The sequence below is a fragment of the Lolium rigidum genome, chromosome 7 (assembly GCF_022539505.1).
Source record: "Lolium rigidum isolate FL_2022 chromosome 7, APGP_CSIRO_Lrig_0.1, whole genome shotgun sequence".
Taxonomy (NCBI): Eukaryota; Viridiplantae; Streptophyta; class Magnoliopsida; order Poales; family Poaceae; genus Lolium; species Lolium rigidum.
In genome coordinates, this window is record NC_061514.1 from 319,558,934 (window position 1) to 319,571,852 (window position 12,919).

General features: G+C 43.9%; 1 protein-coding gene across 1 annotated transcript; it reads left to right on the forward strand.

Annotated features, from left to right (window-relative positions):
* Positions 1 to 591: 591 nt before the first annotated feature.
* On the forward strand, positions 592 to 7,394 carry LOC124676670. The gene is made up of 8 exons (XM_047212716.1): positions 592 to 1,091; positions 2,924 to 3,013; positions 3,506 to 3,586; positions 5,630 to 5,707; positions 5,797 to 5,856; positions 6,033 to 6,326; positions 6,477 to 6,573; positions 7,105 to 7,394. Exons 1-8 carry the CDS (start codon positions 861 to 863, stop codon positions 7,158 to 7,160), a joined length of 987 nt encoding a protein of 328 aa, XP_047068672.1. The 5' UTR covers positions 592 to 860; the 3' UTR covers positions 7,161 to 7,394.
* Positions 7,395 to 12,919: the final 5,525 nt, after the last annotated feature.

A 12,919-nucleotide genomic window follows, 5' to 3' on the forward strand; every position in this document is an offset into this window, starting at 1 on the left:
CTTATTGTATCGCTAATGACATCTATCCGGACCGTGTCACACTAGTGAAGACAGTCTGTAATCCCGCAACCGAGAAAACGAAGAGTTTTTCCTAAAGGCAAGAGACTTGTAGGAAATATATGGAGCGAGCACTTTGTGTGCTGCAAGCTCGGTGGGCTAATGTTTGTCACTACTAGAACATGAAATGTCCAGACCATGTATGAGGTGATGACTGCTTGTGGGATCACGCACAACATGATTGTTGAGTAGTAATAGGGTGATGACAGCCTCCATGACTAAGGATGACAATTTTAGAGTGAGTTGGTTGAGTCGCAACGAGGTGCAACAACATTTAAGCAGTTTCTCCATGCACACTGAGCTCCGTGATAGCCACATATTGGCTCGTCTATGAATACTATTGAGCATCAATAGGCTTGACAGAGCATGAGGAGAGTAAGGAGGAGTCATTGCATAAAATTTTAGATGTTTAATTATAAGTTTTTTATTATGAATTTTAACCCTGACGCAAACAGATATTTGTGACAAGGAGAGCAATTTAATATCTACGACCTAGCCTAAACAAAACTTTTTTTTTGTCTGAAATATGCTGGCGGTGGAGATGCCCTAATAGTTTCGAGAGATTTGGACTGGAGCCGGGACGCCGGGTGCAACCGATCCTTTCCCGAAGAAGTTGGCTGACCCGTTGTTAGAAGCTGGATAGATGATCCGGGCGACTCGTTTTAATCGGGCGGAGAGTAATATAAATCGCTTTACAATTTGCACGAGCAAACAGCCCGAAATCTACATCGATCACCATAGGCGGCGTAATTCCGGGTTAAGCGTGGGAGCCCGTCCTGTCCTGATAATCTGAGAGGTGAGCCATGGCCGCACTCCGACCTTGCGCCCGTATAGCTCTGGCGCCATCCGCCACGTTTGCCAGCAGAATCGGCAGCTCGTCGCGCCGCCGAACTCTACCCGTACTATCGCTGCGCCGGCACGGCAGCCTGACACTCAAGCATGTGATCCGCGCCAACAAGGATGCCGCAGATCAGCCCAGCCAGCCCGCAGATCCGGAGGGGAACGATGAAGAGAGCGACAAGGACAAGCCCAAGGTAAAACAGTCCTGCTATGTAATTATTCGGAATTTCTCTTTCTTAATCTAGATCTGTAAGATGTAATGTGATCGTAATCTCGGAAAAAATTAGACAAAAGGGAGCTGAAAAAAAGGCTCAGGAGCTACTAAAAACACTTAGCCTAAAGGAAAGTGCAGAAAACTTAAAACTACAGAAACAAAAGGCTACATATCAGTTTGCTGCTGCGCAGCTAAACATCATCTGTGAGGGTGATCTTGGAAATTTACATTGTTTGCTGCTGTAACCTAAGGATATATTCAAGTTCCAATTGAAACCTCCTAATCCCAGCAGGGGTAAATCAGTAGCTTAATCGGGTTAATATCCATCTATTTTACATTACATGGGAAACAATTGATCCCATAATTATATGATGTGTCAGTGTGAGATTAGTAGGCATCAATAGTTGGCGAAAATTTCCATCAAGTCAGTTCAATTCAGAATCAGACTGACTCATGACGGCAGCTCGGTAAAGTATTTTATTCAGTGTTAAGTAAATCGGTAATTGGTAGCTGCTTGGCTGGTTGAGGAGTATAGAGATTAATCAGTCAATCAGCTTGTTAACTGGATTAATCGGTCGACCATTAATCGGTAGGTTAAATAAGGCCAAACCAACATATAGCTAAATTTATGTATTATCTCAAGCTCCCAACAATGCTGTGTACTAAGGTATGCTATTGTAGACATATAAGAAAATCATAAGTAGTAGCAACACAATATAACGAGAGCAGCAAACACAACAAACAGAGTAGCCGGCAAGCACAGCAAAGATACCAACAACAAGTAAGTTCACACATGAAGCATCCTAAAGCAGAGAGAGAGAGAGGGAGAGAGGGGGGGGGGGGGGGGGAGTAGCCGAGAGAGACGACGGGGAGCTCCTGGTGGCAGAGTGGGGATGGCGAGGAGATGGCCAGCCGCTAGATCCGGAGGGGGAGGGAGGAGCCCAAACCTAGTAATTTGGGTGCGTTGGTGGGAGGGAGAGGCCACGAGCCAAATATTTGGCCTCTGTTAGCCCTCCCAGTTAACTGGTGCAATGCCAATTAACTGCTTCGAGAACCGATTAATCAGTCTGACAAGCCAGTTAGTTGGGCTGGCCAGTTAACGTGATGAGTAACACCTGTTCGCATGTATCACCCTCCGAGTAGCTATTAACTGGCTAGTCAACTGATTAATCGACTGAATTCTTGAACATTGATTTTAGTCCAACGAATCATTCTTTTTAACATTTAATTATTTGATAGGTTAGCTTGATATGTTTTCTTCTATCGATAATTGCTTTCGGATTCCAATGACACCTAGTAGAACATAATAAAGCAACCAAATTATTCCGTATTCTGTCTCGAATACGCATTATTTCCTTACTCTTTATGTTTTCTTGGGACTTTGTCAGAAACAGTAATGTGATGGCTTGGTGTTACTAAATACAATTTGTTGTTTGTGATGATCTTGATGCTTTTGTTAAAGTATATGTGGATTTCCATTTTCTCTTCATTAGTTCGGACTTTTGGTTCTACTGCTTGGTTCATGAAACTTAATATGGTATCGGAGAGGTCTTGGGTTCAAGTCTCGGGTTCCACCGTTTAAAAACAAATTGCTCTTGCCCTCTTTCTGTCCACGTGTAGGCCTTATTGACTCACATGTGAGAGGGGGTGTTACGGTATATGTGGATTGCCAACCTTCTCTCCATCAGTTTGAACTTTTGGTTCTAGTGGTTGGTGCATGAAACTTAATAGTTTTCACCTAACATTATTTTGCGTCACAACTTTTTTCCATGCACTCTTCCTTTCCATTTGTCCTTTTATGTTTGAGTGCAGACAGTGAACGTCGAGGAGGTTATTGCGGAAATAGAGGAGTTTACCAAGGAGTATGCTGCAAAGTTGGGTGTTCCTTATGAAGATGACATGGTTAGTTTGCCACATTTAAGTTGTTGTAGCTCTCTTTTTTGTTGTCTTATTACCATTGGCAATTGTTTACTGTGGTGACCACGATTTATATGCTAGGTATTTTTTTTAAATTTCCCCTATTGGAAGGTTAATAACCCTCCTACTGGAAGGATAATAATCCTGCTTCTCCTGTCGCTACATTGCTTGAGAGTACAAAGATGTCTGCACTTGTCTGAGTATGATTTGATCATCCTATCTTTGCAGCCATGTTTTGATCGTCCTATCCTTGTAGCATTGTTTGCTGAAGGGGGATAATTGCTGGAGAATTTCCAGTCATGTTGCTTTTCTCGAGTTATCTATAAGGAAGCTAATATCCTGAATTAAAAAAGAAATCTTACACCCTCACCAATTACTTAGTTACACTGGACTTTGTGGTTTCTTTTGAGATTCAATAGAATTGCTTTCATAATCTAAAGAATATATATCTAATGCATGTTTTTTCATTTGGAGAAGTCTTTTGAGATGTTCCATGAAGAGGAACGGAAAATTGAAGAGAATACGTGGGAGATGGTTTCTTCCAATTCAAGCATTTTGGTAAGTTGTGTTCATGACATGCTTGATATAATTTATGGAAATGTTCTTGTACATTTTGTTTAGATCTCTTCCTTGCATATTCGATCAAATTTATGGAAAATGTTCTCTCATATTCAAATTTATTAGAAAATTAACTTAGTAAGAAATGGCAAAACCATTATTATTTGTTTATTTCTTGTGATACCCTATTTTTGTGGTATACAAATGGTTAGTATGTGCAGGCAACAAAGCTAGAGTGAAAACTTCTGTTAGAATAGAATAATTTAATAAAATCAAAAATTGGAATTCTAACAAAATTAAAAAGAATTTTATAGATTTCCAACTTAATATTAAATATAACTTCAAGACAAGGAGTTGTACCTTTTTTTAATTGCTTTTTAAATATAAATCAACCCAACGTAACATGTTATGACTATACTGTGAACTAAAATGCTGACTTATATACAACATGCTTGCAAATATGAAATTTTTGACAGCCATCATTAGGAACACAATTGTCTTGCATATGGAGTATTAGATTAAGTGATCTGATCTTAGGTCTTCATGTTTCTTTTGAACACATAACTTGGGAGTTCCAGTCTATATATTTTGACATTTGTTCACTATCTACGCATCTATTAAACAATACAGTGGTCTTTAGGGGAAATCTCCGGAATCTTTTATTCTCTTTCTTTGGTACACAGACATGTACAAGTACACTTGGATCACTCGGGCCGCTTGGCCTAGATATGTACAACCCAACACCCTCTCAAGATGGACAGATGTCTATCACTCCCATCTTGTCACAAGCTGAACTACACTCCTTAACTCCTAACTCTTTAGACGACCTGCTATTTGAGTTTACATGACTTGTTCTTATTGTAGCATTTTTCCTTATTGAAGAAGCGTTCTATCTCTACATGTTTGGTTCTATCATGTTGGTCTGGAATACTTGCTATGATTTTAGCTGACTTGTTGTCACACCATACATTCAGTGGCGCTTTCCTCAACACTTGCTATTCTGACAAAATATTTCTCACCCACAACATCTCACTATGCCACATAACTCTATTCTCAGCTTAGGCTGCTGATCTTGACGCCACTGGTTGCTTCTTGCTTTTCTATGATACAAGGTTTCTACCAAAAGAAACCCAATAGCCCGTGTGGCGGACCTCATCTCCACCTCCAGGGGCGGAGACAGTCAATGATCGGCCCCGTCAACTAATCCCTGCAGATATACCAGTACTTACATAGTATACATAATGACGTAGAGATTTGATTTTTGTATCCAGCCCAAACTTGACTCATTAATTGTGCTACTCCATAGGTACCAAAGCCCAAAAGGAGCCCATGCATTAAGTTTAGTCCATCGTGCTAATCTATGGCATCGTTCGTTTGTTTAGCTAGACCTAGTGCCATCCAGGTCGTTCAGTTCCAATAGATAGACTCGAGTGATTCGGCGCCTGCTGCCACATGACGCTGCTACTCTATAGTCGCCAGATGCCGCGCGATGAACACCGCCGCGACGCCATGCTATCAAGGCTGCCGTCTCTGCCAATTTAAGACCTGGTTTTGCATAGGTCGGGAGATAATGTGAGCCAATTTTGACCTCACTGGATGGGTCGTCCGCTGTGTGAAACATGTGGGGTATATGTATTTCCTTCCCAGACCACTCTGCACCGACCAGATTATCTCGTTTGAGTAGGCGCGGTGAGGCATATTATTACTGTTATAACTGAGGTTGGTACGTTAGGAACAGTAAGTTGATTATTTCACTGTTTATATAGTTCATTATTTGTTTAGTTATCTGCTTAAAAAGATATTCTCACCACTTTGGCATTGTCAATGGATGTGTGCGATCATTTCTGAGATATTTGGTGCTAATCTGAATTCAGAATTGCACTATCATACATTAGCACATATATCCTTCAGGGGAGTACTGGTACTTTGGAAGCTGTTTAGAAAAGAAGCAAAAATGCCTCATTGTGCTAGAGTTAGGGATCTAGGTTCAGAAGTACACGCAAACTTTCACTGATTGTTCTGGTTGGTGAAACTTGTATGCAGCACGTGGAAGCTACTTTGTTGTCGGTGGAACTCTGCATGCAGGCTAGGGAAGCTCTGCACTTGGCTTCCATGCTCATGGTATCCATATTTTCCCACTTTCTTATACATGGTATGTGCTATGTTTTTTATTCTTACAATGTCTCCAAACTGTTTTTTTCGTGCTTCAGTATACTGCGTCTTACAGACTCCGTCGGCCAAGTGAAATATCTATGCATACGGTCGAGCAGGTATTTCAAATTTTCTGTATCATAAAGGAAATATATTCCTATCTACAACTGTTTTAGAAGCGAGTAAATGGCACATGTCATTCTTAAAGTTTCAGAGGTGTGTCACCTATGTACGATAGCGATATTACGAAAGTATACATGGTGCTGAATTATTCTTTTTTTTTTACAAAACACAGACGGTTCGGATGTGCGTGTCCACTTTCGTCAAAACTGCCGAGGATGCCTACCACGGGAAGGCCAAGAGGGCAACCATCCGTTCTTTTCTTTCCGCTCTCGGAGGTTTGGCTGCAATAAGCCACATCTTATTTGTAAACACTCTTGACACGGTGAATGATCTACTCATCGAAGAGGACAAACCAAAGCACAGTCCCCAAATCGATGCTGAGGATGCCCACCGCAGGTTTGAGCAGAAACTGGGTAATCTGCAGCAGAAGTTGAAGTTGAAGGCTTTACCCCTCAAATCATGCAAGGTGTGAATATGTATCTAGTTTAAAGATGTTGTTCGATCACTTCATTTTATTCCCCAATGCATGTCGATATAAAATCTCTGTAGACAAAATGGAGATGCATCTGTATCGATCTGTTATGACGCCTGGTTATTTTTTTTCTGTCTCCTGCAGATTTTGGAGGAGGTAGTCTGCCCTACGACTGTGCACGCCAAGGAGTTCGTTACCACGATGGTTATGCTCCGGTGGCATGCGCTAGACCAAGTCCCAGGTAGATTTTCTGTTTTTATTCTCTCCTGAGACATGTGGTATTGGATAAATATCTAGTGATACAGACCTCTATATGGTACCATGATATCAGTCATCAGAAATCAAATTTTCAAGTTTTTAAAATATTCACCAAAAAATGTAAGTGTTCATAAGATGTGTGTTTACAATCCCTATAATTTTGAGAATCAAATTCGAAACACACACCGAGAAACAAAAAAAGAAAATTCCAACATGAATACTGTCAGTAAAAGACAAGCACAAATGACATATTCACATATCAATTTGTCTTTTTCGTTTCTCTCTTTGTATTTCAAATTTTGTTCTAATAGTTCTAGGAATTGTGAACACACTTCATTTTTTTCAAGTTTATAGAAACCCAAAATTTGTATTTTGAGGACTGCTACCATGGTATCATTTACTGGATGGTAGTTCTCGTGCGGTACAGTCTAATAGTTTGTTCATGGGTTGATTTGATGATGTATTGATTGATTGGCATTCTCTCTAACCACAACTTTGGCTTCCGCTGTTGTAGATAAACTCAAATGGTGGGCATCTGATTCAAACATCCTTGAGGAACAGCGGACATGACATGCTAATTAAGCTTAGATGTATTTCTGCATAGGGTTGGTGATCGCGTGTAACCTCTCGCTGGTGGATAGGGTTGGTGATCATGTGCTAATGCGTCTAACCTCAGTGGTGGCTCTTATGTTCGGATTTAGTTTTAGAATTACCGTATTTAGAGAAGAAGTTGTTTTTGTACCCACGAGCATATGCTCCCGGATTTTAAAATGACTTTTAGTGGTTGTTTGGATAACAGGTATTTGGAAAAGTTTTAGTAAAACTTAAACTTGTTTTAGGATGAATTTTAGGAAAACCAGTTTTAAGTTATTATTTTGTTTAAACTATTACGTAGTACTTTGTTTAGACTCCTTCCCTGACTCCCATCTGTCTCCAAGACTCCAACCATGAGCAGGGTGGCTCGATCACGTACTCAAAAGGTCCTATCCAAGTTGCCCCCAAGGTGGAAAGTACTCAAAAGGTCCTATCCAAATTGCCCCCAAGGTGGGAAGACTTGGGGGCAACTCAGATAGGATCTAGGATCTGTGAGATCAAAAAATTTAAACGGACAAATCATGTTCAAATATTCTAGAAAAAATTGACAACAAACGTATGTCATATATTTGCAACCCCTAAAAACCGCAATTTTAAATTTCTACCTACACTTAGAGAACAAAAAAAGACAAATCTTAGGTGTGAATAGTGTGAAATCATGTTCACCTAAAGCTGTAGAGTATATTATTTTTATTTCTCTGTCTGTAGATGGAATTTGGGGCTGAATATTTTTTTAGAGTTGTAGATACAAACCGTAGGTATGTTGTACAGAAGTTTCAGATTTTTTTGTAATTTGTATAAATGAATTTTGTTAGCTGATCCTATGATCTCGTGAGAATTTTGTTAGAAGTAAAATGAATTTTGTTAGCTGATCCAATTTGAATGCATGAATGTGGAGTCGTGTAATTCATTATGCCTAGCCCTCCCAGTCGACCGACGAAATTCTGAAGGTTTTGACGTTCCTAACATGAGCTTATCTGTACTAAATAACCTTTTTGAGAAAATACTACAGTACTGAATAGGCTGCATGTTGTCGCTGTTTGCCTGTATGGTTCTGTTTGATACAAATAATTTACAAGGACTTGGTTATGACTGATTGACTGATGACATGGAACAACTAAGATGATTGATGTGCTTCTTAGGGTAAATGGACTTTTTCCAAACTGTTAGCTATTTGCGGCGTTCGGAAAGGAAACAAAAACTTTTATAGCCTTTTACCACATGCCGTCTTGGTTTGCTTGTTCAAGTCATTAGACTTTGCTACTTTTAGTTTAAGATGGGTCAAAAACAACTTAGACAAGTCTGTTCGTTTGGTGACTTTGTTTCAAAATGGCTAAGACTGAACGATGTTGGACTCTCTGAAAAAATTCTCAGATCGTCAAGGTCAATAAATAAACTGTTAGATCACGCCATTTTAAATGGCATGATGAGCCCTATAAATGTTTGATTTCCTTTGCAAGAGGCCACACGCGTGTTTTAAAAAGGTTGGCACGGGACATTTTTAGATCAAACAAACAAGCCTGCGCAGGAGCGGTAGCAAGAATTAGGGGTTAGGAAACAGATTATCGCAACAGACGGTCAGGTCAGGGTCTGCGCACCATCCACGCGACACAATAGAAGAGCCAACGATGCACTGGCCTGACCGGTCTACCCTGACATGACACATAGTACAGCGCAGATCCACCGCGGAACAGAAACACTCATGTCCCACATGTGTTCCATCTCCCTTCTCCTGCTGCTGTAGTGTAGACTTGGCCGGGAAGAAAAGAGGATTTCGTAGGGAAGAGACAAGGGGCAAAAGCGGGCCAAATTAAAGCTGCTGCAACCAAACAGAGGAGGATAGACTCGAAAGTTGGTCTCCCACCTTTATTTTACTACCAAACAAACAACATACTGCTTTTTTGAAGGTAGGCGACGAGTTTGTGGTGCAAGTGCAAGAAACACAATACCGCTTGTTGCAAGTCAAAAAATAAAGGAAAACCACTTGTTGTTGGAGAGGGATCCACCCTACCGTGCCCTAACTGCATGTGGGTCGCTGATAGTTGGGTCCCACCTCTGTTGGGCCCACATGTTAGGAGTACCCTCAGCCCAGAAATGTCAGTAGTTTAATTGTTTTGCTATAGTAACAGTGACTTTTTTTGCGGGTTACAGTAACAGTGATTTGATCACCAAAATTTAATTATACTCCTTTACTACTCTATCTGTTCCTTTTTTAATGGTGTCATCATTTTTCTGGTTTAAATTTAACTGTTTGTTTGACCAATAATATAGGAGTCATGTGTTGTAAGACGTACACCACTAATTATATATGTCAGAATACGAATATAAACGTACAAATTTAGTAGCAGACAAATACATGTTTCCTTGGACAAATTGATGGTCAAAGTTGAAACACAAAATACTTGAGCGGCATGTAAACGTGACAAGGAATTAATATAGAAATACTAATAAGAAGAAGAAGTCGTGCATGCTCGTACATGTCATCGTCGACGTGGCCCGTGCCCTATACCTCGTGCGCGCCATGGGCCCCTGGGTGGACCGACGTCCACCTCCCCAGTGGCTGGTGCCTTAGCCATCGGAGCGTGCCCGTGACACTGGTGTCACGACAGGGGCGGGAACAGCGTTAGGAGATTGCCCGACGGAGGGACCTTCTACCGGAAGACCTCCGCGATGACACAACGTTTGCCTTGGAGTCGCCGATATGGGACTCGTTCGTCCACCTCAAATGGGATCTGAGGCACTGAGCGGGGTTTCTCGACGACAACGAGTACAACTACGCCGCAACGGCTCCCCAGTGGTTGGCGCTGGTGAAGCATGAGAAGGAGGAGGAGGAAGAGGGGGACGATGAGCGGAGCGAGACCGAGGACTACCTCGGCTAGCTTGCGTACCTCACGGAGAAGGCCAAGGAGGAGGGCAAACTGGACGAGCTCCTACTCATGCCAGAAGGCGTGGATCAGGAGGATGCGATGAAGCTGTGGCCATGAAGGCCTCGCATGAGCATCCGCTACCGCCACCGCCACAAGCGCTACCGCATTATGCCTCCCGACCTCTCATAGGAGGAGGCCTCGAGGGTGTCCATGGAGGCCTTGCGCGCCGCACCTCCACCCTGATCACCGCCGGCCTACCCCCACCGCCAGCAACGACGTACGTACCCGCTGCCTTCCTAGGCGCCTCACGAGCAACAACCACCAACGACGTAGCCTCCTCTGCCGCCACCAGTCCACCGCCCGCCTGCGCCAACACCGAATTTTCCATGGGTGATGGCACCGTTCATCGACCTAACGCAGGACGATAGCGACGACTAGTACCATTGGCCTCCGCTAGTTTTAAGATTTTTTCCTTTTTAGATCCATGTAAATATATGTTTTCCTTTGAATGTAAGTCTATGTTTTTTTTTCTTTGAATGAAAACATGCTAGAAACCCGTGGTACATAGTAGCAGAGAGATGCCTTAGCCATGGATGGCAGTGCAGCAATGCATCAGCCCCTTCTCCAATCCAGCTTTTCTTTCTTTTTGAAATGGACCTTTTCTTTTCTTCTTGTCCGCTTGTGCGTGCCCTAGCTGATTACTCTACCCCGGACGCGCCACCTCGGGATTGAAGCTGGATTCAAGGTTGTGCATTGGCTAGAAACAAGACAAGATAGTCCAATTCTAATCTAAAATTGCCCCTCTGATTTCATTTCATACACCAAAACCTCGCCGTAGCGGACGGTTTCGCGGAGCAGCTATAAAAGTACCCGGAGGGCGAGGCGCAGATCTTCCCATCCACTCACCAAACTTTCGTGTCCGTCACCTCAGTCCAAAACCAAAAGCCTCTCTCCTCCGTTCTAGAATCACCTCACCGCAATGGCTGTTGAAATAATGGACCTACACTTAATGGTTCATACTAGATTTCAGATTTTCCTATAAATCTTAAAGTCCACATAGTGGAAGTCTTGTGAGTTTGACCCCAAGTTGGTGGCAGCTCACTAGGGAGTGGCAAGAGGTGGGAAGTTTAGTCCCACATGGAAAGCTAGGAGGAAGTTAGACCACCTTATAAGGTGGGTTATTCCACCACTAGTAAGTGAGTAAAAATAGGAGTGCTACACGCGCGCGCTCCTCCTCCTCCTCCTCGCTCGTCTCGACTCGACTCGACTCGACTCGAGTCGACTCGCGCGCCGCGCTCGTGGTGAGTGGATTGAGCCTCGAGCCGAGATTTTGCAGTTCAGGAAAACGAACAGAGTCGAGCCTATATAATCTCTTGCCTGGCTACCGCAGAAACATATCTAATACACGAGTTAGGGTTTCCACCTCTCTCTGCTTGCGCCGCCATCATAGCCTAACCGCTCGTCCTTGCGATCCTGTACGGGAGAGGGCGAATTAGGTTTTTGGGAAGCGCGACTGCTCAAGCTCTTCATCACGGGTCGCCTTCCATCCAAGTCGGGCGGTGCTGCCTACCGTCGTCTTCAACGCCGTCTACTTCGACCCATCGTCCCCGTCGTCAACAACGTTACTGCTGCGACATCGTCTGCTACACCTCCACCGCCACCTCCACCAGATCGGTACGTGCGACATATCTCGATCTGTTTAGCGATGGATGTTGTACCGTTTGCTCTGCTACTGTTCATGTTGATCACAGCATCTAGTATGTTCGAGTTTCACATGTTAGTAGTTACTTTCGTCATGCTTTATATTCTGGAATTAATCATGGAAATTGTACCTAATTATCCAATAATGGCCGCCATGCCCGCCGCCGCCGGAAGCCAGCTCGTATACGTTCCCGGATGCCGGTACTCCGCCGGGGGACTGGCATCCGGCCGTCTCCTGGTAGTTCCGGCTGGAGTTCGCCTACCGCCAGGCACCATGAGGTTGGCGGCGTCGTCAGGTACCGCCGCGCGCCTACTCCCTTCGTCTTCCCTGGCGTGCGTTTCCACCGCGAGCGCACGCCGTGGCCTCCTCCACGCGTCCGCCTCCCCCTTCGCCGCCCGCTCCATCTACTCGGGCATCCGCGCGCCCGAGCCGGCCTTCCTTGCGCCGACTCCACAGTCCACGCGCCGTTCCAAGACGGCGGTGGCCTACGGGGCGCACGACCCGGCAACTGGTGCTGGCGACGTCTCCGAGGACAACGGCGCCGACGCCTGCAAGGGCAAGAACGACCGCGACCGCGTCTCCAAGGAGAAGGACGACGGCGCCGACGCCTCCAAGGCCAAGGACGACGGCGACCACGCCTCCAAGGCCAAGGACGACGGCGACCGCGCCGACGCCTCCAAGGCCAAGGACAACGGCGACCGCGCCTCCACTAGTAGGAAAAGCCTCATCAGTGGCGCACGAAAAATGGATTCTGTGGCGCATGGGAGGTGCGCCACAGAAACGTCGCCACAAAAATAAGGTTTCTGTGGCGCACCTGCTCATGCGCCACGGAATTAAGGTTTCTGTGGCGCACGTGTTCTTAGGTGCGCCACAGAAAAGCGTGCGCCACAGAATTGGTTTTTAGTGCGCCACAGAATTTGCTTGTATTATACACGATTTTGTGCTGCCTGCTATACACATACACATGCAGTTTATAGACAGCAATACAGATACACAGATACACAGGTTATATACAGCAACATTCAGATATAATATAAATATCATGTACATTGCACAGATATAACATAGACATCATCATCACATTACTTAGAGCCCGATCGAGATACATATATAGTGCCAAGTGTCAAATGTTTTGCATACAACTCTTAATTCATACAAAATTCACA